This window comes from Embiotoca jacksoni, unplaced genomic scaffold (assembly GCF_022577435.1).
Source record: "Embiotoca jacksoni isolate LCO1_2020_lvr unplaced genomic scaffold, fEmbJac1.0.p SCAF_106, whole genome shotgun sequence".
Taxonomy (NCBI): domain Eukaryota; kingdom Metazoa; phylum Chordata; class Actinopteri; family Embiotocidae; genus Embiotoca; species Embiotoca jacksoni.
Window position 1 is genome coordinate 252169 of NW_027185237.1, and position 27234 is coordinate 279402.

The 27234-nt window shown below is 47.8% G+C and overlaps 3 protein-coding genes across 3 annotated transcripts; 2 read left to right on the forward strand and 1 right to left on the reverse strand.

Moving 5' to 3' along the window:
• The first annotated feature begins 3103 nt into the window (after positions 1-3103).
• On the forward strand, positions 3104-9853 carry LOC138214755 (ankyrin repeat domain-containing protein 34A). Its single transcript, XM_069176544.1, has 2 exons — positions 3104-3232; positions 5642-9853. The coding sequence occupies exon 2, from the start codon at positions 5726-5728 to the stop codon at positions 7313-7315; it is 1590 nt and encodes a 529-aa protein (XP_069032645.1). The 5' UTR covers positions 3104-3232; positions 5642-5725; the 3' UTR covers positions 7316-9853.
• Positions 9854-10992: 1139 nt separating this feature from the next.
• On the forward strand, positions 10993-13940 carry LOC138214771 (membrane-spanning 4-domains subfamily A member 3-like). The gene is made up of 7 exons (XM_069176564.1): positions 10993-11130; positions 11220-11330; positions 12172-12228; positions 12436-12585; positions 12705-12821; positions 12890-13013; positions 13089-13940. Exons 1-7 carry the CDS (start codon positions 10993-10995, stop codon positions 13139-13141), a joined length of 750 nt encoding a protein of 249 aa, XP_069032665.1. The 3' UTR covers positions 13142-13940.
• A 72-nt stretch (positions 13941-14012) lies between these two features.
• Positions 14013-26909, reverse strand: iqgap3 (IQ motif containing GTPase activating protein 3). The gene is made up of 38 exons (XM_069176557.1): positions 26753-26909; positions 26259-26346; positions 25976-26132; positions 25791-25868; positions 25629-25705; positions 25477-25544; positions 25122-25235; positions 24864-25042; positions 24667-24748; positions 24400-24563; positions 23590-23677; positions 23307-23470; positions 23014-23174; positions 22823-22938; positions 22539-22702; positions 21508-21598; positions 21248-21415; positions 20689-20831; positions 20076-20246; positions 19923-20006; positions 19737-19808; positions 19368-19437; positions 19036-19244; positions 18733-18885; positions 18468-18631; positions 18112-18336; positions 17863-18003; positions 17196-17280; positions 16834-17066; positions 16574-16706; positions 16329-16431; positions 16009-16150; positions 15819-15906; positions 15491-15703; positions 15229-15392; positions 14997-15122; positions 14778-14886; positions 14013-14631 (listed from the first exon to the last, which is right to left on the reverse strand). The coding sequence occupies exons 1-38, from the start codon at positions 26778-26780 to the stop codon at positions 14518-14520; spliced, it is 4929 nt and encodes a 1642-aa protein (XP_069032658.1). The 5' UTR covers positions 26781-26909; the 3' UTR covers positions 14013-14517.
• Between the last annotated feature and the right edge of the window lie 325 nt (positions 26910-27234).

A 27234-nucleotide genomic window follows, 5' to 3' on the forward strand; every position in this document is an offset into this window, starting at 1 on the left:
CGGGAAACGTGTGACACCGTCAGAGCAGCAGAGCGACGGGGTTTCAAACCTGCGATGTCTGAAGCAGATGTTCAACATTTAAATTCCTGCAGAACAACACACGACTTTACATTTTCCTGGAGGATTGTGAAAAAGTGTTCGATAACAGAACAATAAAAAAAAACTGATCAGAAAAAATGAATGAAAACAGACACAAGTGACAAAAGTTAAACAGTCAAAATGACATCAGTCAGATTCTGCATCAGTTTAAGTGGTGTATGATTGATCGTGTCTGTGACAACACCTGCTGGCAACTGAACACAACGGCAACTAGGACAACAACTGACTGATAAACAATCTGACAACAATCTGACAACAACCTGACAACAACCTGATAACAACCTGACAACAACTTGACAACAACCTGACAATAACCTGACAATAACCTGACAACAACCTGACAATAACCTGACAACAACCTGACAATAACCTGACAATAACCTGACAATAACCTGACAACAACCTGACAATAACCTGACAACAACCTGACAACAATCTGACAACAACCTGACAACAATCTGACAACAACCTGACAACAATCTGACAACAACCTGACAACAACCTGATAACAACCTGACAACAACTTGACAACAACCTGACAACAACCTGACAACAACCTGACAATAACCTGACAACAACCTGACAACAATCTGACAACAACCTGACAACAACCTGATAACAACCTGACAACAACTTGACAACAATCTGACAACAACTTGACAACAATCTGACAACAACCTGACAACAACTTGACAACAATCTGACAACAACCTGACAACAAACAGACGGGTAACTAGTTCTATACTTATATTCAATTCAATGTCGTCGGTTCTGTTTAACATCTATCTAACAATTCAAACCTCCATCCGTCCGTCCATCCGTCCATCATCCATCCATCATCAATCATCCATCCATCTATCATCCATCATCCATCATCCATCCATCCATCATCCATCCATCCATCCATCTATCATCCATCATCCATCCATCATTCATCATCCATCCATCCATCATCCATCCATCATCCATCATTCATCATCCATCCATCCATCATCCATCCATCCATCCATCCATCCATCCATCCATCATCCATCCATCCATCCATCCATCCATCCATCCATCCATCCATCCATCCATCCATCCATTATCCATCCATCATCCATCATTCATCATCCATCCATCCATCATCCATCCATCCATCCATCCATCCATCCATCCATCCATCCATCCATCCATCCATCCATCCATCATCCATCCATCCATCCATCCATCCATCCATCCATCCATCCATCCATCCATCCATCCATCCATTATCCATCCATCATCCATCCATCCATCCATCCATCCATCCATCCATCCATCCATCCATCCATCTTGGCTCCACATTTAAAAACTTGTGTAATAATAACTTATGGAACTAGAAGCTGGTAGTACTACAGTCATTGTGTTTTCCTGCAGGTCAAACAATTTCTACGACATCTGCAAAACAACCTCCATCATCCTGTCAGAGTGTGTGTGTGTGTGTGTGTGTGTGTGTGTGTGTGTGTGTGTGTGTGTGTGTGTGTGTGTGTGTGTGTGTGTGTGTTTTAATGAGGTAAAAAGCCGTGTGTCACCGTGGGAACGCTTCTGCAGGAATTCAGCACATCAGTTACCATAGAAACTGTGTTTCCATAATAGCAACAGTCTAACAGTCTGTGTGTGTGTGTGTGTGTGTGTGTGTGTGTGTGTGTGTGTGTGTGTGTGTGTGTGTGTGTGTGTGTGTGTCCTGCAGTATTTTATTTTTGTCATCAGCAGTTCAACCACTGATAATAATAATAACAGTAATAATATAAAATCTGCACATGTGGACACATGTTAATCATGTGTTTGTTGTGGTGCATTTCACATGTGATAAAGTCACATGGTGTATAAACATGTGATGTTCAGATATGTCGTGTGTCATGTGTGAGCTGTCACGTGTAAACAACCTCCCACCTGTGACGCACAGACACATGCGGTTTACAGGCGTGACGTTATCAACATGTGAAATTACACGCCTTCACGTGACCTATGACGTGACAGCGTTCAATGAGTTTTCACTGAGTCGTCACTGTCAGGAAAATGTGGTCGCCATGACAACACGAGATGATCGTTTTAATTGACTAAACCTGAGGCAGGTGACATGGTGGATTAATCTGATGTGTTCCACAGACAGACTTTATATAAAATTGTTCGTAGCTTCAGGTCTGTAAAATGGTTCTGATCCAGAAGTGTCTTCAACTGCAATACCAGCGAGTGCCACTAGAGGTCGGCTCCAAAAAGCCTCCGGCTCCATAGACTCCCATTCAACTTCTCTCATCAAATCCAAAGTGAATAAAATGTGTCCATCAGTTATCTCGGTGTTGTTAGCTAAAGTCACTCCTTCTTATTAGTTTTCTGGAGGTCCATCTGAAAATAATCCCTCATTCATTAGAAAATATCCATATATAAATATCCATAATGTCCATATTTGTACGAGTTGGGGGAAGGAGCCAGCGGTGGATCTGACTAACTATACCCCACCCACCTATTGTAGAACCCTGACTGCACCGCTAACCTGTCAATCAAACCAGCCACACCCCCAAAAATATATGGTGTTAGAGTCCTAATGACTCCAGGATGACTTGTGGGAAACATTTACTGACTTTGTGTTTCAGGAGGAAACTTGATGCTTTTTTAATGGGAGTCTATTGGAGCCCCTAGTGGTCGTCAGGGGTAATTACACTTCTGCAGTGGCTTCACTTTTCTATCAACTCCGAACAACAAACTGCACACTAAAAGTCCATTAAAGGAGGTCTGATCAGTTCAACCATTTTCATATCAGGACTTGAAAGGTTTGTTTATATGAGACTAATGTTTCAGTCTGTTCAACACTATTTAACAATGTTAATTGATATTTTATTGATATTTAGTTTAATTCTGACTGGATTTAAATGTTCTAAAATCACATTTAGGATTTAACGCGGGGGGGGGGGGGGCTCCTCCGTCGGCCGTGAATCTGCTCGCAGCGGCTCAGACTGAGGAGGAGGAGGAGGAGGAGGAGGGACGGGAGGAGGAGTGTCGCTGCAGCGGCTCCGTCGGTCCGTCAGTAAACAGTCGGTAACCGTCGGTCGGTAACGGACAGCAGCGGTCGGTCAACTGAGGAAGAGGAGGATGCTGCTTCTTCAGCTCGGCGGTAAGACAAAGAAAAAAAAAACCACAACAACCGGCAGGTCGTTTCTTCTTCTTCTTCTTCTTCTTCCTCCTCCATCATCATCATCTTCATCTGCAGCTCCATCACTGCAGCGACTCCGCTCACTCCTTCATCCCTCCATCTTCATCCTCAGCCGGTTTTAACGGCTCCTCCCGGTGTGTGTTACTGCTGTTCAGTTCCCAGATGTTGATGATGATGATGCAGCAGAAACACACCGCTTATCTGATCCTGAGTGTATATATGTATATATATATATATGTGTATATGTGTGTGTGTATATATGTATATGTATATATATATATGTGTATATGTGTGTGTGTGTGTGTGTGTGTGTGTGTGTGTGTGTGTGTGTGTGTGTGTGCTGGTCAGATCACGCACGCGCCGCTGCCGTTAACTTCGCAGCCGGTGTGTAAATATAGAAATGAGTGCGTCAGAGCGGCGGAGTGACGTCGAAACGGTAAATCTCGGAGAACCGCATTCCTCCACACTCTCCACCTTCATCATCATCATCACGAGCAGAGGCTCCACCTGTGTGACAGGTGACTGCAGAGACACGTGACTGAACCGGGTTTCACTCTAAAACTAGTAGAATCAATCGATTGATCGATCGATCAATAATGTTTTATAGATTATTAGTTTGCTCTGGTCTGGGAGAAGTACTGCAGTACTGCAGTGTACAAATACTTCATCACAGGTTCAAAACTGTACAACATGATCAACAGCTAAATACATGGATGGACTATGACAGTGACCCCCCCCTCCCCCTCCCCTCTAATTTAGTTTTTTTTTGTCTTTTTCATCAACAACAAACATTAAGGGTTCTTTAAGCCTCCCACAGCTAGATGGATGTAAAGATTTCAAAATAAAAGCCCTCGTTTTTAAAACCCGTTACAGTGATCGTATGAAGTGTTAATACTTTATAAACCACTTCGTTCTTTAAGTAACTGTCACGTAAACGTATTTCTGCACCATTTTATCTCACATCTTCTGTATTTTTCAGGTAATTTCCTGCAAACTTTCCTCCTGAAATCAGCTGATATTTCCTGTAAACTACAGGTTGGGTTGTGGTCACAAAGTCTCCTGCAGATATATCCTGCTCTTATTGTTGATGACCTAGAAAAAGAAAAAGAAAATGAGCCACTATATTTTCTGTCTGTGGAAATCAAACCTGCGTTGAAGTTCTGATTTGTTCATCATCAAGTTTTTCCAGTTTAAAACTCCAAACTGCAGGAAATCAAGCAGCTCAACCGACCAGCAGCAGAAACATGCAGTAAAATAAATCTGTTTTTTTGCCACGTGATGCAGTTTTGAATCCTCGGCTGCTTTCTTTGTTCTGTTTGATCTGTTCGTCGGTTTATTCTGACGCAAACAGGTCCAAAGTGCAGCTGCGTGTCCGTATGTCGGCTCTCACTGAGTGTCTCTGCCGTCATCCAGCAGGATAACGACAGGTGATAATTACACCTGCATCCGTCCTGCAGGGACGTGCTGTCCTGATCATAAGTATGTGGACGGCGCTCTGAACACATCAGAGAAAATGTTCAACAAAGATTTAGCAGATGTGTCCACTTACTTCTGACCCTCTAGACTTTGGGCTGGATGTGTTGAAGGTTTCTATCTCCACATTACACTGACGTAAACCTGCTCAGATTAAAGTTCAGATTTTAGTGATTTTATTTCACATGAAGCAAACAAACCACGTGTCCATATACTTTTGGTTATAATGGACTTAGTCACATATGTGGGGACTAAAATTAAACCGTTACATCTCACGACGTGGTTTAGAGTTAAATTAAAGTGAGTCTATGTAATTCATGCTGAGCATCAGCGCCCTCTGTGGCCACACATGGTAATTACAGGACGTTGGTGCGTTCATCCTGTTAAACCTGTGAACACACAGGATCAATATGAGGGTAGTTTTGAGGGCAAATTTCTCACTGCAATCAAACATCAAGTATAAATATTTTAACTATAAATAAAATGATTTGGGTTACAAACAGAACAGAGATCACAGGACAGAAAACAGAGAACCAGTGAACGTGCTGCAGTAACGTTACGACCTGCATCATCCTCACGGTCCTGAACAGTCCGCTGATAAGTTATCAGTTAACGGTCTAAAGGGTCCTTTGTGTGAACGTCAAAGTCTGTTTTTATGCTTAACGAGTACTTTGTACACTTGAAGTACATTTTGCTGATAATACTTGTGTGTAAGAAGGATTTTAAATGCATGACTTTACTTGTGATGATTATTTTTTTTATATTTGAGGCTCCCATTGGTCCTCTTTGAGCATCAAAACCAATCATACGCCAGCATTTCTCTCTGTTCCATCATGATTGGCTCCCCAGTCTGTTAGCGTGTCCAGTTGGACTCACCTCCATGTGTCCCCCCCGCAGGTCATGTGACTTCTCGCGGAGGATGGCCGGTCAGCGTTGAGCGAGCTTCCAGCGGGCAGGAGGTCTGAGGAGAGGCGAGGGATCATGGGAGATGGAGGACCCCTGCAGACCGAGGGGAACGCCCTCCTCAAAGCCGTCTTCCAGGGGAAGCTGAGGCTGACCCGCCTGCTGCTGGAGGGCGGCGCCTACATCAACGAGGGCAACGAGCGCGGAGAGACGCCCATCTCCGCCGCCTGCTTAGCGAGCTACGACGACCCGCAGACCCGGCAGAGGATGGTGAGGTACCTGCTGGAGAAAGGAGCCGACCCCAACATCCCCGACAAGAGCGGCCGCACGGCGCTGATGCACGCCTGCGCCGAGCAGACGGGGAAGGAGGTGGTGTCGCTGCTGCTGGAGAACGGAGCGGACCCGAGCCTCAAAGACTACTCCGGCTCCTCCGCCCTCGTCCACGCCATCAACAAGGGAGACCGCGACACGCTGCAGGTCCTGCTGGATGCCTGCAAGGCCAAAGGCAAGGAGGTGATCATCATCACGACAGACACGTCTCCATCGGGCACCAAGAAGACCAAACAGTACCTCAACTCCCCGCCGTCGCCGGGTATCGTGGACAAGCTGTCTCCGGACTGCATGTCGCCCTCCGAGGTGGAGATCGGCACCGCCTCACCTGCAGGAAACGAGGAGGGGATCTTCAGCTTCGCGCTCACCTCTGCGCTACCTTTGCCTTCCGCTCGGCCTCCGGGCGAGAAGAGACCGCCGCCTCGCAAGCTGCTGAAGCGGCTGAACTCGGAGCCGTGGGGCCTGGTGGCGCCCTCGGTGCTGAGCGGGGTTCCTCAGGACCGGGTGGACGGAGGTCTGGAGGAGGAGGGCAGCGGCTGCCTGAGCAGGACGATCGCCGAGATTAACGGCCTATCCATCGCGGAACCGGTCAGACCTCTGTTGTCACGGCGACACAGCATCGAGACCCACGACCCCTGTTCCCCCAAACTCATCGACCGGTCCTGCTCTGAGGACTGCGCGGCTCTGTCTGGTCCGTCCTGGGCCGACAAAGTCCAGCAGCACCAGATCCTGTACCGCAGGAACACGGCGCCGGAGTCCCAGGAGAATGCCGGAGGACCCGGGGCGGTAGCAGCCCGAGCCCTGGCTCACCCCAAACTGACCCGGATGGAGCACTACGAGTCGGACACCCACCTCTGCCCGGAGTCCATCCCAGGATCGCCGGACTCCGGTCGGGTGTCCGTGGAGCGGCGGAGATACAACGCCTCCCCCCTGTGCCTCCTCACCAGTTCATCCAGGGAGTCTCTGGAGAACATCCCCAACTCGGTGTCACCCATGATGATGCGCCGGCGGCCCCCGGGGCTCCTGGAGCGCCGGGGCTCCGGGACCTTGCTGCTGGACCACATCTCCCACACGAGGCCTGGCTTCCTGCCTCCGCTCAACATCAACCCCCAGAGACCCATCCCTGACATCCGAGCCAACGGTAAACCCACCTCCCCTGTCCACGCCGGACACAAGATCCTGGTCCCTGTGGCGCCGGCGTCGCCCAAACGGGGTCCCGACTTCAAGATGAAGAAGAAGCTGATGAGGAGACACTCGATGCAGACGGAGCAGATGAAGCAGCTCTCCACCTTCCAGGAGATCCTCGCTGAGAAGGTCATCGAGTCCAACGGGGATTGATGACAGGGAGGCTAGCGAGCAAAGCATGATGGGTAGAGACTTCTTCGGGTGGTGGTTTACTGTAAAAGCTTCTCCGTCAGATCCTCACTGACGAACTTGCATTAAAACCACGTTGTGGTCTCGAAGGAGAGCTGCACCGACGAGGACTTCCTTAAACCGAGCGAAGGTTCATGCCAACTCGCAGGAAGTAAAAAAAAATCGGAAACGATCAGAAACTCACGCATTTCACACTGGCGTCTTCTGGCCACGTGTTTTGTTGATTTTTCAGAGGCGACTCAGAGTTCTCGTTACCAGGGCGTCAAAATGTCGTAGATTTATAGAGCCGCAGAAGGTGCTTTACGTTTAGGCACCAAAAGGTACTTGTGGTGAAAAGAATAAAGACTTGAATACATCTCTTCGGGTTAAACACAACAACTAAGCACCTTGTACATAAGGGAACCTTTTCGGTATCTCTGACGCTGTCTTTGACAAACTGCCGTCGACGCATGCCCAAACTAAATTAAATCACAAACTAAACAAACAAACACAAGTCAAACAAATCACCTGAAGCAAACGAGAGTTCAAACTTTGGTACATAAAAGTCATGAAATGTGGCTGAAAGCTGCAGGATTGTTAAACTAAATCCTACATTTTTCTTTATTTAAAAAAATTAAAGCAGTCAGTTTTGTTTGGTTTTCAGACCGGCTGCAGGCAGCTGACAATCAAATAATTCACGCTGTCCTTTCAGTGCTGACAATAAGGGCAGATTTTCTACACCTTTCAACCAATCAGAGAGCCAGTTTTGTCTATCAATTACATTGTTTGGGGGTGAAATGAATGAGGCTCTGACTGCAGGAAACAGGAGGGTGAAGTAACTCCTCACACACGAGATGCACATACTTTAATTTACCGTATGAAGGTCGATCAAGGAGTTCCCAAACTTCTCCACGAAGCAGCAGGAAGCAACGACCTTCAGGAGGAAGTATTCAGTGTCGTCTCTTCATCAACATCATCACTGAGTTCCTCACGTTAATGTGCACATCTGTGATTTCAGCCGTGGACCTGAAACTGGAGCAGAGAAACATCAGATTTTGGGGAACAAAAAAAATCTTCAACAGTGTTCCTTAGCCCATGCAGTGATTTCCAACACAGAACCATGTCTGTTTTTAAAGAACTCTGTTGCCAAAGACGCAGTAACAGGCAGGAAACTGAAACAAACCGCAAGGAGGGAAGGACAACGAGGGACAGCTGAAACTAATCAGGGGGTGGGGCCAACAATCATACAAAGACTATAAACAGAAAAGAAGTCCAAACCAGAACAGACTCAGAAGGTCCCACTGGAACTCAGTGTTGACAGTCTGACTCTGGGGGACGAATTCACGGTGACACAATGTCAAAGAAAACCCACCTGGTGTCTCCTGACCTGACACGCCTTCTTCGGTTTCGGACAGTGAAGCTCCGCCCCCTCTTGAAATATTATCTGAAATGATGTCATCAGAACACCTCGACCGGCTCGTCGCTTCATCGCCGTAGACTTTCTGAAGCATTTCAAGGGTCTCTGTTGATTATTTACAGAGTTTGACTCAGTGGAAATCACTGCATGGGCTCAGGAACAGGAACTTAGCTGTATGCGGACACATTGAAGATTTTTTGTTCCCCAAAAAGTTTGACCCAAAAATCTGATGTTTCTCTGCTCCAGTTTCAGGTTTCCATGGTGACATCACAAATGTGCTCGTTACCACCGGTCACGTTAACGTGAGGAACTCAGTGATGTTGTTTTGCGCTGAACCTCGTCGGTGCAGCTCTCCTCTCTTTCCCATCTCCTCTCTGATGGAAGAACCACCGGAGACTCTTTAGATTTCCTTCCTGCTGAACTCTTCAATCATTCAGCGAGAAACCGATGGAACTTTAAAAAAAGAAATGATGTTCCATGTTTACAGATGCACAATTTGCACCGAGGTCGTTTCTGTTTCTCTCCTCACGAACCTCCTGCTGCAGACTTTTACTGGCGGAACTGAAAACTTAACTCATCATTAAAGAAGCCGACATATTTTCTTTTTGATTTGTTTATAAGCTCCTGTTGAAGAAGTGTGAAACTACCTACTGCGCTGTACGTACTGTAATTATCTACTAGTCAATATAATAGTTGGTATTTCTGTGAAAATCCTCTGACGGTCTTCATTTACCAGTTCAGTCCTGAACCGTGTTTCTGTACTTTGACGGTGTTCAGAGCACCGACGGGACGTTTCCATCTGATTTGTGTTGAGATAAAAAAAAAAAGTTAAATGAAACGTTGGTTTATTGTTTTCTGAAATTCCAAAGAAGTCGTGCGGACGATTTGAACCAAAACTGCTGAGACTGTAAATACTGTAAACATGCATCTGTGCAATACAGGTTGTACTGTAATGTCGATCGCCTGGTTCACTACGAGGGGGCGCTGAAGAACGGGTGAAGGGAGTGTCTGTTCGGAGATAAAACGGATCCTCTGGTTGTAATTCTGAGATGTCAGGAGTTTAAAAATCAGAAATATTATTATTAATAAACGAGTTGTAAAATCACTGCGAAGCCTCCGAGTGTCATCTTCATCATCATCATCATCATTATCATCATCTTCATCACCGGCTGTGACCTCATCTCAATCTCATCGTCACATTCCCCCGCTCAACATGAATGCTTATTCAATAACTTATTTAATGTTCTTCATATCATTTTAAATTTGTAAATCAGTCCTGCCAGGATTTCAGAGGTTTTTTGATTGTTGCGATCAAGAATGTTGTTTTGTGACGTAATCTGCAAAGTTTAAAGTCAGTTTTTTTGCACTAAAACTGCTGGAATCAGCAAATCATTCATCATAAAACCACATTACCAACAAACCCCGTCACTTCCTGTTGCTGCAGTTTGTTTTGATGGTGAGAGGAGAAAGGGGCGGAGCCTCGCTGATGATAATAGTCATTTATATTTTGAAAGGCGACTTTACGCTGTAATATTTTTAGCAGAAAAATCGGAAATTTAGCAAAATTACAAGCTGCTGCAAATATTGCAGAGATATGCTTGAATTTGCGTTAATTATTCCGATCTTAAGATCACGATTCTTTCATCTGTTTCTGCCGTTTACGGAGTCGTCCTGTTTTCTGGAGTTAAACAATTCAAAGTGTTTTCTGAAGGAAGTTTAAACATCAAACTGACCTCAGGTCAGATAAACTGTCCCGCTGTGAAAAAGGGGATTTTTTTTTTTTTTTGAGGATTTTATGAAACTGTTTACTGAAGGGGAGGCTGTAGCTCAGACAAGGTAGAGTGGGTTATACACTAATCAGAAGGTTGGTGGTTCAATCCCCAGCTTCTCCTGTCTAAGTGTCCTTGAGCAAGACACTGAACCCTGAGTTGCTCCTGATGGTGAACCATCAGTGTTGTAAGTCACTTTGATAAAGTGTCAGCTAAATGAAATGTAATGAAGTGACATCTTTACTGTTTAACTAAGTTTGATCCAGGAAGGAAGCTGTAAATTAATGAAAGAATGAAGTTAGCTTTATTTTTCTGGTCTGAATTTCCTTCTTCGCACAAAGTCCCTTTGTGCCGGTCCGAGTTGAGACCCCTCCCTCCCTCTCTCCCCCCCCCCCCCCCTCCCACACACACTGATTAACTAGGAGCTCAGATATAAGGCGGCGGCTCGCAGCAGCTTGTCTCACTTCACCTCAGCCATGTCAGCATCTTCGTCTGCAGGCGGCGTGTTCGTGGTCACCCATGTGATCACGGCCCCTCAGGCTGCTGCTGCACCTCAGAACCCACTCAGTCCGGAGAAACACCGGTTCATGCGCGGACGACCGGAGGCGCTCGGGGTAAGAGACGCAGCATCCTCTGTTACGGCCAGGACTTGTTTGTGTGAGGTGGTGTATTTCCCGTCAGCTGTTACCTGCTGTCCCCGCAGACGGTGCAGATCCTCGTCGGCCTGACGGTCGTCCTGGTCGAGCTCACCATGGTTTCATTCGAGTTTTCTCTGGGGATTCACAGCGGTATCTTCATCTGGGGAGCTCTGAGTGTGAGTCTGCTGAGACACTTTTCATGAAAGTTGGACGCCGTGTAAGTTGTAAACAAAAACAATGATTTACAAATCATGTTAACGGATTTTTAATTCACCTCTAATTTAAGTGTTCCTGAGCCCATGCAGTGATTTCCACTCCAGAATAGTGTGTTTTTAATGCAGTGCTGCCTGAGGGCCCGAAGATCACCACCATCCAATATTGGTTTCCAGCCTTGTCCCTTGTGTTCAGAGATTTCTCCAGATTCTCTGAATCTTTTAATGATATTATGAACCGTAGACGATGAAATCCACTAATTCTTTGTAGTTTTACGTTGAGGAACATTATTCTTAGATTGTTGAACTATTTTCCAACACAGTCTTTCAGAGTGGTGAACCTCTCCCCATCTTCACTGCTGAGAGACTCTGCCTCTCTGAATACCCAATCATGTTAGTGATCTGTTGCCATGGTAACCTCATTAGTAGTCAGATGTTCCAACAGGTGTGGTTTTTTTTTCTAGCGTTACACAACTTTTCCATCTTTTATTCACCCTGTCACAACTTTTATGAAACGTGTTGCTGCCATCAAAATCAAAATAAGAAGATATTTTTCATTAAACAATAAAATGTGTCTTTGGTCTATTTTCTATTAAATATGAGTTTATGTGATTTGCAAATCATTCCACTGTGTTTATTTACATTATACAGGCCGTCTGAACTTTTTTTTTGGGGGGGAGGGGGGGGTTGTAAACCACACATGATGCAAGCAGGCGAAGGAAGTGTTACCTGTGAGTTCAGGTGAGGTGAACACAGGCCCGACCACCTCGTGCACAGCTGACGGTCTGTTTCTGGTTTCCTGCAGTACATCACAGCCGGATCTCTGACGGTGGCGGCGGGGAGGTCGTTGAAACGCAGTCAGGTCAGTCGACCTTCACCACTTTAAACTTAAAAAAACAAAGCACCTGCAGCTCAGGGACAGAAAAAAACAAACGGACATGTCGTCCAGAGCTTCAGGAAAACATCTCATTTAATCAGACTCTGGGAACAGAGGAGTTGCTTTACCTTTGAGGTGGTGTCCAGGTGTTCCAGGTGTGCAGGTGTGCTGACATGTTTCTGTCCCCTGCAGGTGAACACAGCTCTGGGCTTCAACATTGTTGCTGCAGTTTCTTCAGCTGTTGCCAGCGCCATCTACGTTGTGGATGCTATCCAATTTTTCACTGCCAATAATTACTACGGGATCTCATACTATTGGTCAACTCCCAATAACGACTGTTTGGTAAGAGATTCTGGTTCCATCTTTCACCAGAGGATCTCCTCAGAGGTCTCTGTTACCCTTTTCAACATAAATTATAGATGATAAAACGGGAAAAACTGAACTTCATTTTCTCCTTCCAGGTTCATGCCGGAGGAATCTCGAGTGTTCTGGCTGTTTTCTCCGTCCTGCAGTTCACGGTCTCCAACTGTGTCATCGTTGCAAATGGCTGCAAAGCTTCCGGTCAGCCAACAGACCAGGTGAGTCCACCTCAGTCCACCTCAGTCCACCAGAGTCTACCTCAAACCTCACTCTCTCGTTTCCATAGCAACCCATCGTCGTGACCAATCAATCGGTCATACCTGCCTTAGAGACACAAGAGGCCCCGCCCATGTATGAACCCCCACCCATCTCAGGGGACCCGCAGTACGAGTACGGGATGTGTTTTGAAGGTAGGAGGTCATGAGTCTGTAAAAAACAACAACAACAGTCTGAATAACAACCTGACGGGTGCGTTTGTTTTCCAGACCGTGAAGCCTCAAGAGAACAACAGCAACAGAATCTGACCACGTCACACTGAAGAAGTCCTGAAGTGATAAAAATCAACAGATTTGTATGTAAAACGATAAATCTGTGCTTAAAACACCAGAATCTACTTTGAATTTAGAACATTTAAACCGGTTTGTTAGGAGCATTAAAAGCTTGATGATCCAAATCCACTCCAAAATGTTTTATCCAAACCAGAACCGGCTGCTCAGAACCGTCACAAACATTTGAGTCAGAAACAACACCTGAAAACATTTACGTGTTTATTCAGTAAAAAACTGTTTAAATGTTCATTATTGAAAAGTTTCCCTTCAGACATCAATAAAGAAAACAGAAGAACAAACAGGAAGTGACAGGAAATATTTACAGTTATTGATCAGCTGTTATTGATCCGGTATCAGAACTCTGCAGATCATCATTGGTCGGATTCTGGTTGAAAAAAAAGTGACCAATGAAATTTGTCCACGCTCACCAAAACCCCGCCCACCGAGTTTCTATGGAGTCCTGTTAGTGCCATAATTTATCGGATCTGATTTAATGCCTTTAAAGTAAAAGTTGTGTTTTTGTAGTTTGTTGAATTCTTTGTTAGTTTGTAGTTTTTGTGACATCTCACTCTTCACGTCTCACTCGCCGAGAGGCAGAGACAAAGATAGGAGTGTAAGAAAGATGAGTGAGATACTGATATGAATAAAGAGATGATGTGTCACTCTGCACTGTAATGGTGAGACCCACAAAACAAATACTGTAGCGCATAAAAACTGTTCTTGCACAGACAGATGTCCCACTCTGTTTAAATTCTGATTATAAATACAGGATTGAAGGACACGCCCACACTTTTTAAATCACCATGCAGAGATAGGAGAGAGAAAGATGTAATATATAAACATAGATCATGTAGTGGGATTAAAAAACAGATATAACAATATACGTGTAGTAAAGATGTCCCACTCTGATTAAATTGTACTGATATAAAAATAGGAGTGTATGAAGTCTACACTTTTAGAGTCAGACACAGATAGGACTTTAGGAGGATGCCTCACTCTGTTGTATGTTGTCATACAGGAACATATTAGGGAATGTGATATCAAAACAGATACAAGTGAGGAACAGATGTTCCACTCTGTTAAGAATATAGTTGTATATAAAGTAGGCATAGTGAGATTCAGAGATAGGAGTGTAAGGATGGTTCACTCTGTATGTTAAGATATAATATTAAATATAACGATCTATTTATCTTTACTGTCTTTTCATTAAAATGTAATAGTTTTTTTTGTGTCAAACATGTAACAAACAAAACTGTCAAGCTTATTGTATTGACTGATTACTATCAGAGATAGGGGTGGAAGAGGATGTATCACTGTGTAGTAAATTGGGAGATATTAAAGTGGTGAACAGGATGCATCACTTGGTTCATTTCTTGAAGAACTTCTTGTTGAGGAGGAAGATGAGCAGGTTGACGTTGACTTTTGCCTTATCGAACATCTTCATCACCGCCACGCCCTCGTACTGCAGCTGCAGCAGGTCCTGCAACACACACAAGTAGGTAACCATGACAACAAGATCAATACCAGTTAACTGAGAAGATAAAAAGGTACCATAAACAGGGTTAAACTGACTACAAATCCTGACACTTGACCCGGTATCTGGCCCGGTCTGACCCGGTTCTGTACCTGGTATTTGAGCAGGAACTCCTCCATCTCCACCCCGAGGAATCGAGCCTTGACGTTGAAGCTTCCTCTCTCCGGTCCAGGAACGATGTCAAAGATGACGTTCTTAAACCTGAAACAGAAAATTATGTTTTATTGTATGTAAAGATCAAAATACGAACACATGGTATGTTGTATGTTCTCACTGAGCCGGTTCCGTGTTCATGTGTTGTATGTTCTCACTGTGTGGTCGGCAGGTCTTCGATCTCCAGCAGAACTCCTTTCTCCTGCAGCCGGGCGGCGCTGTAGCTCAGAGCAGGAAGCTTCTTCTTCCCTTTGCTGTCCGCTGCCTTCTTATTGGTCGATTTACTGCAACACAAACCAATCACAGGAGTTTTAAACCTCACGATGTCGAACGCGTCGTCTCATGTTTAAATGTCCGTCTGAGGGTTACGTTAAAGGACTCGGTCCTCACCTCTTGGCGGTCAGGTTGTCCAGACAGGAAGTGATGTAATGCCGGTAGTAGTCCACCTGCTCGCTGTGGAAGCTGCTCTTCTCCTGCAGGCTGCTGAGAGTCTGACGGAGCTTCAGAAGCTCCGCCCCCCGCCGCTGACGGTGCACACGCTGCTGACGGATGTCCTGGAAGGAGAAACACCTCCATTATTAGGGTTTATCATCCATCGGGGACGTTTAGAGCTGCAGACACGACCGACGGAATAAGAACCACGCTGTGTCACCTTGGCGACCATCTGCAGGATCTGGTTCTCCGTCCGAGGCGGTTTAAGGACACCGAGTCCCTCCAGACGACGAAGGCTCCTCAGGATCTTCCTCTTCTTCTCCTCCAGACTCAGGTTGCCGTTGGCAACCAGCGACTGGTTCCTCTTCATCTTCTCGGGTGTCCGAGCGTCCTGCAGGGCCCGACGCTGTATCAGCCAATCGTGGCACACTTCCTGTTTGAAGAGAGTCCGATCGCACATAAAGTTATAAACATGAATACATCTTATAGTCACAACACCTAACAACTGTGTGTGTGTGTGTGTGTGTGTGTGTGTGTGTGTGTGTTACCTGGTCACGCGAGGTTGTTGTTCTCAGGATGTCACTCAGAGAGTCACCTGACTGCGTCCTGATGACATCGATGATCAGCTGCTTGGTGCTGAGAAAACATTTTAAAATGGTTAAAACCTGTTTGAATACTGAATGGAAGAAGCTAACATGCTAAAAGCTAACATGCTAATAAGCTACCATGCTAAGCTACCTGAGCAGCAGTCCTCTGGCGTCGGGTTTGTCGTCGGAGTCATTGAAAATGTCGAACTTGTTGGTGAGAGTCAGAGAAACCTCCGTCTTACTGATCTGAGACCCGGCGGACTCTGATCCTGGATCAGCTGACGAAGACTCTCCTGAAGGACCGAGAACACACGGAGTGACGTAGTAACAGTACAAGTACTACCGTAGCAGCAGTAGTATTAGTTGTAGTAACAATATAGTACAGTAGTCTGAGGATTAATAACAGTAGTATTAATTGTAATAATTGTAATATTAGTTCAGTGGTATTAGCTGTAGTATCAGTTGTAGTACCGATGAGCTCCTGCAGGGTGGGAACCGGTCCGAGGTCCTTCAGGATCAGTTTGAGGGCGTCAGAGGGATCCGGACACAAAACCTCCTGATGCTCCAACAACAGCTGCAGAGACACAAAGAGACAGTGAGACTGAAGGTCCAGATGTCCAGATGTCCAGGTCCAGGTTGTGGTCCAGGACCAGGACCAGGACCAGGTTGTGGTCCAGGACCAGGACCAGGTTGTGGTTGTGGCAGCGTTTCCTGACCTTGTGCGTGTTGAGCAGCTCGCTGACAGAGATGTAGACGACGGGTCTGTTGACAATCAGCAGCTCGGAGTACTGGTCCATACTGAACCGGTCCTCCGGTTCTGGGACGTCACAGACCGACAGCAGGAACCTCCTGACGAACACAGAACACGGAGAACAGTCAGCGGAACCTGCGATTCATTTTGATCTTTTAATTAGTGAATGATGGACACATTTTGTCCCGGTCAGAGGTCAGAGGTCAGAGGTCGTGTGAACCGGACCTGAACTGGCTGTGCGTCTGGCTGATGTACTGGTTCAGGGCTCGGACGTGTTCCCCGTCGCCGTGGAAGTGTTTGTTGGCGGCGCCGTGCTGCAGCATGCGGGCGATGGAGCCCAGGATGTGGCGCTGCTCGGGCTGCAGGGCGGAGCCGGCCGAGCGGTCCACCACGTCGAAGCCGTCCGGCGCCACGATGGCCGGGTTCATGTAGCGGTAGTAGACCAGGTTCCCGACGATCTGCGGGGACACACGGGGAGCGAAGCGGCGTCAGTAAACTGAGCTCTGTGCCTCTAAACATAAATATAAACAACAACAAAGACAAACAAAACCCTGAAGTGGTCGTTAGCCCCGCCCCCTCCGGTTCACCTTGTACAGGTCGTCCTCGCTGGCTTCAGGAAACTTCGCCTTCAGAGCGTCTCTGAGCACCTTAGCGGTGTAACGTAAACCGTAACTACAACAAACAAACAAACAAACAAACAAACAATATATCAATCAATTTATCAAACATTAAATGAAACAGGAATATTATGATGTACGATCAGCAGGTGGAGACAAACGGTAGTTTGTAAACGGGTGGAGACCTACGGTAGTTTGTAAACGGGTGGAGACCTACGGTAGTTTGTAAACGGGTGGAGACAAACGGTAGTTTATAAACGGGTGGAGACCTACGGTAGTTTGTAAACGGGTGGAGACAAACGGTAGTTTATAAACGGGTGGAGACAAACGGTAGTTTATAAACGGGTGGAGACCTACGGTAGTTTGTAAACGGGTGGAGACCTACGGTAGTTTGTAAACGGGTGGAGACAAACGGTAGTTTATAAACGGGTGGAGACCTACGGTAGTTTGTAAACGGGTGGAGACCTACGGTAGTTTGTAAACGGGTGGAGACCTACGGTAGTTTGTAAACGGGTGGAGACCTACGGTAGTTTATAAACGGGTGGAGACCTACGGTAGTTTGTAAACGGGTGGAGACAAACGGTAGTTTATAAACGGGTGGAGACCTACGGTAGTTTGTAAACGGGTGGAGACCTACGGTAGTTTGTGCAGGTTGGAGGTGATGGCTTTGAGGACTCGATCCGTCAGGTTCTTTAGGTTGATGATGGCGATGTCGATGCGTCTCTGAACTTCTGGGTGAGACAGAGCGACTTCAGGAGAAACCTCATAGGGCAGAGAGCTGCAGGGACAGACAGGTGAGACAGACAGGTGAGACAGACAGGTGAGACAGACAGGTAAGTCCCTCAGAGATCTACATCTGAACATGTTTCATGGTTTCTGTTGCAACCTCTTGTGTCCGGTCTGGGTCTCGGTCTGGTTGATCCAGGTCTTGTAGACGTCCAATGGGTCGGTCCTGATGCTGAGGGTCCGGTCCAGCAGGACGTCCTGCAGAGCCGGACCCAGCGCCTCCCGCAGGGCGTTCTGACCGCGAGCATGGCGGTAAAAGTTGACCAGCATCTTGATGATGGTGGGGTTCCCTGTGACCACGTCCTGAGGCTGCTCCACCTTCAGTCTGACATCATCATCAGCACGCACGCACACACACACACACACACACACACACACACACACACACACACAGGTGGTCAGTGACATCATCAGCGCTCAGTGACATCATCAGCACGTGGACAGGTGACGTCGTACCTGATCTCGTATCGGAGCGCCTCGGTGAACAGCTGCAGCAGCAGGAAGGCTTCGCGGCGGTCGGAGCCGTAGTTGAACAGACTGAACACCAACATCTCCATGAAGGAGGTGGAGCGACTCTGAGGCATCAGGAAGATCAGCTGGGCCAGATACAGAGGCTGCGTCTGAAACACACACACACGGTGGTACAACTCACCTGCAGCAGGTACAACAGGTGTGTGTGTGTGTGTGTGTGTGTGTGTGTGTGTGTGTGTGTGTGTCTCACCTGCAGCAGGTAGAACAGGTGTTGGTAGGCCTCCAGTCTGTCCCTCCTCTCTCGGCTCAGGGCCTTCAGTCCTTTACTTCTCTCCACGTCCATCATGTCCGACAGCTGCTCCTTGTTCTTCTTGGTCAGTTTCTTACAGTGAGACACCACTTCCTGTTCAGAGGGGACGCAAACCTTAACGAGGTAGCCTGAAACCTTAACGAGGTAGCCTGAAACCTTAACGAGGTAGCCTGAAACCTTAACGAGGTAGCCTCAGACAGAGGATCAGGTGGGGAGTCTGTGTCTCCGGGGTCAGACTCTTACCTGCAGCGTGGCTCTGTTGCGGACCAGCAGGCCGATCTTCAGGTCCATCAGGTCCAGGTCGGCCTCCAGCTGCCGGTTGAAGCGAATGCTCCTCACCACCTCCTCCCTCAAGCGTAGAAGCTCCGCCTCCTCCCTGATGTCCCTGTCCCCCAGGTCAAGCAGGTGAACAAACTTCCTGACCACGGACAGGGGAGGCGTCGCCGAGTGCACTGAGACAGGTGAGGAGGAGGAACAGACACTATTAACCCATCTCATGATGTCATTAAGGGACGCGACAGTCCAACCAATCAGAGGCAGCGCCTCGTTAAGTCTTCCCGCATTAACGAACTTACCCAGCATCCTGTACTCGTCTCGAGCTCGGTTGGCTCTGAAAAAGGCCTGGATCTTTACGACAGCCGCCACCTGTGGACACACGCAGTAACCATGGAGATAGCAGCAGCTCGTTTTCTGATTGGCTGATAGAGTCGTACATAGACCGACCTCAAACTGTAGTTCTGGAAAAATGACCAAAGTAAATCCTCCTGTATATCTCAGATTGATGGTAGCGAAGGAAAGTGTAGCATTAAGGTGGGAAACATGGGAAAACAGCTAGCCTAGCTTAGCATAAAGGTGGGGAAGAGCTAGCCTAGCTTAGCATAAAGACTGGATCTGAGGTAACATGTTTAAATGTCCCGTATCTGTTCGACATCACCAAGACTCACGTTACGTCTGAAGAAACTCAGTCGCGCTCGATATTTCCTTCTCGCCAGCCACATCTTCACGTACGACTGGATCTGTTCGCACAAATATTAACGACGGAAAAACCTTGTGATTATAAAAAAAATGGTCGAAGATCAGCACCAACTCTTCTTTAAGATGTGTTCGGGCGGGTCTTAATCGGTGGTTACCTTGACAACAGCTCTCCAGTTCATGTAGAGAAACTGCAGCCGCCGTCTGTACGCCCCCTGCTGGACGAACCTCCTCCAGTGAGACTGAACGAGAACACAGCGTTAGAATGAACAGAGACCTGCGCTCAGGTGTCTGTCAGCGCCGCTCTTCACCTGGATGACGACGACCGCCGGCGTCTGAGCGGTCAGGTAACGCCGGCGAGCCTCCAGCTGCCGTCTGACCAGGAACCCTCGACACAAAGCCTGCAGGCGAACGACGAGGGCGTCGCTGCTCCGCCAGAGGACGCTGCGACTGTACGACGCCGACACGCTGCTGACCACTTCCTGTACGGGGGAGGCATTACATCAGGTGTGTCTCAGGTGTGTGTCTCAGGTGTGTGTGTCTCAGGTGTGTGTCTCTGGTGTGTGTCTCAGGTGTGTGTCTCTGGTGTGTGTCTCAGGTGTGTGTCTCTGGTGTGTGTCTCTGGTGTGTGTCTCAGGTGTGTGTCTCAGGTGTGTGTCTCAGGTGTGTGTCTCAGGTGTGTGTGTCTCAGGTGTGTGTGTCTCAGGTGTGTGTGTCTCAGGTGTGTGTCTCAGGTGTGTGTCTCTGGTGTGTGTCTCTGGTGTGTGTCTCTGGTGTGTGTCTCAGGTGTGTGTGTCTCAGGTGTGTGTCTCAGGTGTGTGTGTCTCAGGTGTGTGTGTCTCAGGTGTGTGTCTCAGGTGTGTGTCTCAGGTGTGTGTCTCAGGTGTGTGTGTCTCAGGTGTGTGTCTCTGGTGTGTGTCTCACCTGTATGTCGTGGTGGTCGATGAACACACTGTTGAGGATGAATCCGTCGGGTTTCTTCCAGCTTCCCTCCAGTCTGTTCAGGTGAAAGTAATAAAAGGATCCGTCCTGCAGGCGAAGTCGAACCCACGGACTCTTGTTGTCTCCTGAACACACACACACACACACACACACACACGTTTACACACCATGATCACCTGTGTGTGTGTGTGTGTGTGTGTGTGTGTGTGTGTGTGTTACCTCTGTGTGTGTGTGTGTGTGTGTGTGTGTGTGTGTGTGTGTGTGTGTGTGTGTGTGTTACCTGTGTGTGTGTTACCTGTGTGTGTGTTACCTGTGTGTGTGTGTGTGTGTGTGTGTGTTACCTGTGTGTGTGTTACCTGTGTGTGTGTTACCTGTGTGTGTGTGTGTGTGTGTGTGTGTTACCTGTGTGTGTGTTACCTGTGTGTGTGTTACCTGTGTGTGTGTGTGTGTGTGTGTGTGTGTGTGTGTGTGTTACCTGTGTGTGTGTGTGTGTGTGTGTGTGTGTTACCTGTGTGTGTGTGTGTGTGTGTGTGTGTGTTACCTGTGTGTATCCGGTGTGTCATCAGGGCGTTCAGCTCTCTCTGATAGTCGGCAGCACAGTCAGATAAAACTCTCTGCAGCTCCACTTCAGGCAGAGACAGAACCAGGAGAGTCTGCTTCACTCTGTTCTCCTTCACAGCCTGGTTCACTGCTGCGACTGACAGACACACTGATGGGAGACGGACAGATCCATCAATCAATCCATCAATCCATCAATCAATCCACTGACAGGACAGGGACAGAAATAAATCATCGCCTCACACTTCAGAGCTTTCTGACTCTGCTGATTGGCCCTCCTCACGGCCTCCTGGATATCAGCCAACCACAGCTCAGCTCCCGGGTCTCTGCTGACCTGATTGGAGAGATGGAGGTCACGTGACTTCAGGTTCAAAGCTCAAAACACCTGGATCCATTCTGCAGGATGTCACAACGATGTCACTGCAGGTTTCAGGTTGGATGTTGGCATCTGTTTGAATTCCAGGTTACACCTGTGTAGTTACCTGTGTAGTTACCCGTGTAATTACCTGTGTAGTTACCTGTGTAGTTACCTGTGTAGTTACCTGTGTAGTTACCTGTGTAGTTACCCGTGTAATTACCTGTGTAGTTACCTGTGTAGCTACCTGTGTAGCTACCTGTGTAGTTACCCGTGTAGTTACCTGTGTAGCTACCCGTGTAGTTACCCGTGTAGCTACCCGTATAGTTACCCGTGTAGCTACCTGTGTACCTACCCGTGTGGTTACCCGTTTAGCTACCCGTGTAGTTACCCGTGTAGCTACCCGTGTAGTTACCCGTGTAATTACCTGTGTAGTTACCCGTGTAGCTACCTGTGTAGTTACCCGTGTAATTACCTGTGTAGTTACCCGTGTAGTTACCTGTGTAATTACCTGTGTAGTTACCTGTGTAGTTACCCGTGTAATTACCTGTGTAGTTACCCGTGTAGTTACCTGTGTAGTTACCTGTGTAATTACCCGTGTAGTTACCCGTGTAGTTACCCGTGTAATTACCCGTGTAGTTACCCGTGTAGTTACCCGTGTAGCTACCCGTGTAGTTACCCGTGTAGTTACCTGTGTAGTTACCTGTGTAGTTACCCGTGTAGTTACCTGTGTAGTTACCTGTGTAGTTACCCGTGTAATTACCCGTGTAGCTACCTGTGTAGTTACCCGTGTAATTACCTGTGTAGTTACCCGTGTAGTTACCTGTGTAGTTACCTGTGTAATTACCTGTGTAGTTACCCGTGTAGTTACCCGTGTAATTACCCGTGTAATTACCCGTGTAGTTACCCGTGTAGTTACCTGAGCTTTGTGCTGCCTGGCTCTGGTTAGCAGCGTCAGGTATCTGCAGGTGTTGGCAGGTGAGACCTCCTCCACACCACAGGACGGCAGCAGCAGCGCCGACAGCAGCTGCTGGAGGTCTCCTCTCATCACAGCCTGGTTCACCAGACTGACAGCCAGGAGCTCTGGAGGTCAGAGGTCACACAGAGGTCACAGTTCAATATGAGCCTTTAGCTTACAAAACACAGGTTCTCGACATGTTGTTGACATGTTGTTGACATGTTGTTGTTTGTGTGTTTACATACGTTGGTGCTCATCCTGCGCCGAGTTGTTGACAGAGTTGATTCCTTCCTGCAGCTGATTCCAGGTGAGCAGATCTCTGCCCACCTGCCTCTTCTCACCAACCAGAACCTCGAAGTACCTGAACAGCAGTGACATCATCACCATCATCATCCTCATCCTCATGTCTGTGTCAGCAGGTGTCGTGAGGTCTCACCTGTCCAGCAGGGCGTGGTCTACATCAGAGAGGCCCGCAGACGGACTGACCAATGAGGAGCTGAACTGCTGCATGTTTCCCACCTGCAGGGTTTGATTGATGAGAGCGACAGCTGACAGCATCTCCACGGCAACAAACAGCTCCTCCTGCTGCAGCTCCCCCTGGATGAGATGACAGGAAACACCGTGACGGTCATAAACATCATACACAGAATTACAGGTTATCTCAGGTGTTGTTACCTGTTCAGGTGTTGTTACCTGTTCAGGTGTTGTTACCTGTTCAGGTGTTGTTACCTGTTCAGTCTGTCTCTGCAGCAGCTGCAGCTCTCTGTGGTAAAGCGTCGCAGCAGATGGAAACACTTCAGGCAGCTGGAGGTCAGAGGTCATCAGGCAGCTGACGGTGTGTCTGGCGTCGTTGCCATGCAGCGACGCATTAACACTCTGCACTGCTGCATGCACTGAAACACACACACACACACACACACACACACACACACACACACACACACACACACACACACGTGGGTCAGAGGTCAACAGGTGTTTGTGCTTCCGGTGCAAACAGGAAGTAACTTACTGTTCGCGGCTCTCTGAGCGTCCTGGTTGGCGACGGCGACGCCTTCCTGCAGCTCGTCAGGCTCCAGAGGATCGACGGAGCCCAGGTCCTGGGGTCAGAGGTCAAACGGAGGTCAGAGGCAGCTGTGACTCACAGGCAGTAGGTGTGTGTGTATGTATGTGTGTGTGTGTGTATGCGTGTCTGTGTGCCTCTGTGTGTGTATGTGTGTGTGTGTCTCTGTGTGTGTGCCTCTGTGTGTGTATGTATGTGTGTGTGTGTGTCTCTGTGTGTGTGTATGTGTGTGTGTGTGTGTGTGTGTATGTCTGTGTGCCTCTGTGTGTGTGTCTCTGTGTGTGTATGTGTGTGTGTCTGTGTGCCTCTGTGTGTGTATGTCTGTGTGCCTCTGTGTGTGTGTCTCTGTGTGTGTATGTGTGTGTGTCTGTGTGCCTCTGTGTGTGTATGTGTGTGTGTGTCTCTGTGTGTGTGTGTGTGTGTGTGTGTGTATGTGTCTCTGTGTGTGTATGTGTGTGTGTGTCTCTGTGTGTGTGTATGTGTGTCTGTGTGCCTCTGTGTGTGTGTCTCTGTGTGTGTGTGTGTGTGTGTGTATGTCTGTGTGCCTCTGTGTGTGTGTCTCTGTGTGTGTATGTGTGTGTGTCTGTGTGTCTCTGTGTGTGTGTGTGTGTGTGTGTGTGTGTATGTGTCTCTGTGTGTGTATGTGTGTGTGTGTCTCTGTGTGTGTGTATGTGTGTCTGTGTGCCTCTGTGTGTGTGTCTCTGTGTGTGTGTGTGTGTGTGTGTGTGTGTGTGTGTGTGTGTGTGTGTGTGTCTGTACCAGGGCCTTCTGCTGGCGGTCGGCTGACAGCTGGTCCAGGTACCAGGGGCCGTTGTCCGTACGGAGGCCCCTGAGGGCCAAACAGGGCAGCTGGAGCGCCGAGAGCAGAGAGAGTTCGTCTGCAGCGTCTAGAGCTTCGTCCACCTGCTCCACCGCCGACCGCACTGAGAGACACACCAATATCAGCAATATTAATAACCATGGCTGTGATGTCACAGTGAGGGAGGGGCCAATGTCACAGAGGGGGGAGGGGCCGATGTTACAGACCATTGACGATGTTGATGTGCTCCTGGATCTCCTTCTGAGTCAGATACTCCTCATACATGTCTTTGTCATCTGAACCTCCACGCTGACACAAACACACAAACAACTTTACCAACCACGAGGACACAGCAGCAGAAACCATCATCTGATTGGACAGAGAGGCGTCTGTCCCTCTGACCAATCACAGCTCAGGGTCTCACCCCGCCGGCCGCCCGCTCGCCCTTCTTCCTCCTGGCCTGTCGCATCATCTCCTGGTAGATGCTCGTCAGCGCCGCCTGCAGGTCGGTGAGCAGGGCGGCGGGGTTCCTCAGAGCCCTCGCCGTGACCTCCACGTCCCCCCTGTCCACCGCCTCGTTGATGGCCACCACCGCCGCATGGACTGATGGGAGAGCACACGGTTAAGCTCTACTCCTCCTCCTTCTCCTCCTCACAGCCAATCAGAGTCCTCCTCTCTCTACCTGCAGCTTCGTCCACTGACAGCTCATTGGCCAGGATTCCTCCGATCTTGTTGAAGGCGGGCATCTGGATCCCGTATTTATCCAGCTCCATCTTCATGTTGTTGATCTCCTCCTCTGGACACACGGAGGCAGAGGTCAGTGAAACGCTCTGTGATTGGTCCCAACGACCCAATCGGGCGCTTCCGCAGACAGGAAGTGGACTTTCACGATTAAAGTCACTCAAACTAAAAACATCTGCTCTTTGACTGACAGATTCTCACTTTGTCAGCTACATCTGTCTGTCTGTCTGTCTGTGTGTCTGTCTGTCTGTCTGTCTGTGTGTGTGTGTGTCTGTCTGTCTGTCTGTCTTATTTACCTGTGAACTTGACTTTTCCATAGAGGTCGTGAATCTGAGGAGCCAGACCGAGTCTGTACAGATACAGGCTGCAGAAAGACAGACAGGCCAACCATGAGACATGTTTAGAGTGAGACAGGTGAGCAGACAGACAGGTGATGAGACAGGTGTACCTCAGAGCATGGATGCAGTAAACAGCTCTCGGCATGTTCTTCTTGTCGTACACGTCTGTAGTTTCAGGTTGGAAGATCTGACAACAACAACAACAACAGGTGATCAATTTATATTCAAACTGATCAGCTGATCACTACTCAGATCAATCAGTGTTCACTGACCGCGGGCAGACCCAGTGTTGTCATGGCGTTCCTCCAGTGGTTGATGTTGTCTGTGTGACGGAACTGAAGACCTACGGCCTGAACGGATCGACACACAGCTGATTATCGATTAGATGACGGATCAATACATGTTTCTATGTGGTGTGGACCGGTTCACTGAGAACTGGATCGGATCGTCATGTGACCTGGTATCGGAGCTGCTCGGGGTCGTAGATCTTCTTCTGAGGGACGGCGGTCGGAGCGAAGCGATGACCCAGTTTGGCTAGAAGGACTCCGTTCCTCAGCGCCTCCTCCAGCTCAGTGGGGGAAGGAAGCTCCTCCCCCAGACACGCCTCCAACCACCTGAGCAGGTAACAACACAGCATAGAGCAAACTATTTCAACGGATCCGATCAGAACAATCCTTTGCAGAGATGCATTTTGAGATTGAAAAAACACCCATGACGTGGTTCTGGTTCTGGTCACTGACCTCTTGGCCTCCTCCAACCTGCACAGGTACTGATAGGCCACGTTCTGGATCCTCTGTTCATCCATCTGCTCTGCGGTGAGACGCTCATCTGGACAACACAGCATGAAACACAACGTTACAACACTACACACGTTTATCAGAAATGAATTTTATATATATATATATATATATATATAATTATTATACTGTCACCCAGGTGTTTTTAGGATTACTATGGTAACCATTTTGAAGTGTCACATTAAAAAGACGTGTTTTATTTGACTCAGTCAGAAGACAAGCAGCATGTCCTCACATCAACGAGTTGGAGCCTATTTGAACTAATATGAGCCAGTAAAGATAAAAACACGGACTCTATACAGTTTACTCTCTGATTTGATCTTTAACTTTCATCAGACGTCCCTGAACAGATCTGATCAGCAGGTAATATCAGATAATATAACGAGTCGGACGTGTTTCAGAGATCATCCGAACAAGCAGAAGACTTTCACACTTACAGCGACTCTGAGTAGCTGAATCCGCCATGTTGGCTCTCCGCTGCGTGTCTTCGTCCTCCGGCCGGTTAATAAACGTGTATTTGTCCTCTCGGTGACCAAAACTTCTCCGCAGGTTCAATTCACACCGTGAAAACACGAACAAAATTAAGTTCAGGTCGACGTGAGGTACATCCCAACAGTCCGCTGCTCTCAACTGCTTCCTGTCCGAAGTTTGAAAGCTCCCGCCGCTCTCTGATTGGTCCGAGCCATCAGCCGCGTTGGATTGTGGTCTATGGAGTTTCCTTTCGTTTCAGCGAAATAAAAGAGTTATTTATTTTAAAACCACAATACTTGTTAGAAACTTTGCCTGAAATGAGTTAATAATCTAGACTGTCTGTTAAACTCCTTTTAATTTTTGGTGTGTTTTGATCTCTTCTGGCAGCCGCTTCCGCGTTACCATGGCAACGGAGTCAAACTACAGGACACAGTTTACAGGTTTAGCT

Excerpts from the sequence above, each read along its gene's own strand:
- LOC138214755 (XM_069176544.1), top strand. The coding sequence starts at position 5,726 with ATGGGAGATGGAGGACCCCTGCAGACCGAGGGGAACGCCCTCCTCAAA.
- LOC138214771 (XM_069176564.1), top strand. The coding sequence starts at position 10,993 with ATGTCAGCATCTTCGTCTGCAGGCGGCGTGTTCGTGGTCACCCATGTG. Across the intron at positions 12,229-12,435 it reads GGTCGTTGAAACGCAGTCAG|GTGAACACAGCTCTGGGCTT; the intron begins GTCAGTCGACCT and ends TGTCCCCTGCAG. Across the intron at positions 12,586-12,704 it reads CTCCCAATAACGACTGTTTG|GTTCATGCCGGAGGAATCTC; the intron begins GTAAGAGATTCT and ends TTCTCCTTCCAG.
- iqgap3 (XM_069176557.1), bottom strand. The coding sequence starts at position 26,780 with ATGGCGGATTCAGCTACTCAGAGTCGCT. Across the intron at positions 25,236-25,476 it reads TGGAAAAGTCAAGTTCACAG|AGGAGGAGATCAACAACATG; the intron begins GTAAATAAGACA and ends CCGTGTGTCCAG. Across the intron at positions 16,151-16,328 it reads CACCCTGCAGGAGCTCATCG|GAGAGTCTTCGTCAGCTGAT; the intron begins GTACTACAACTG and ends TCGGTCCTTCAG.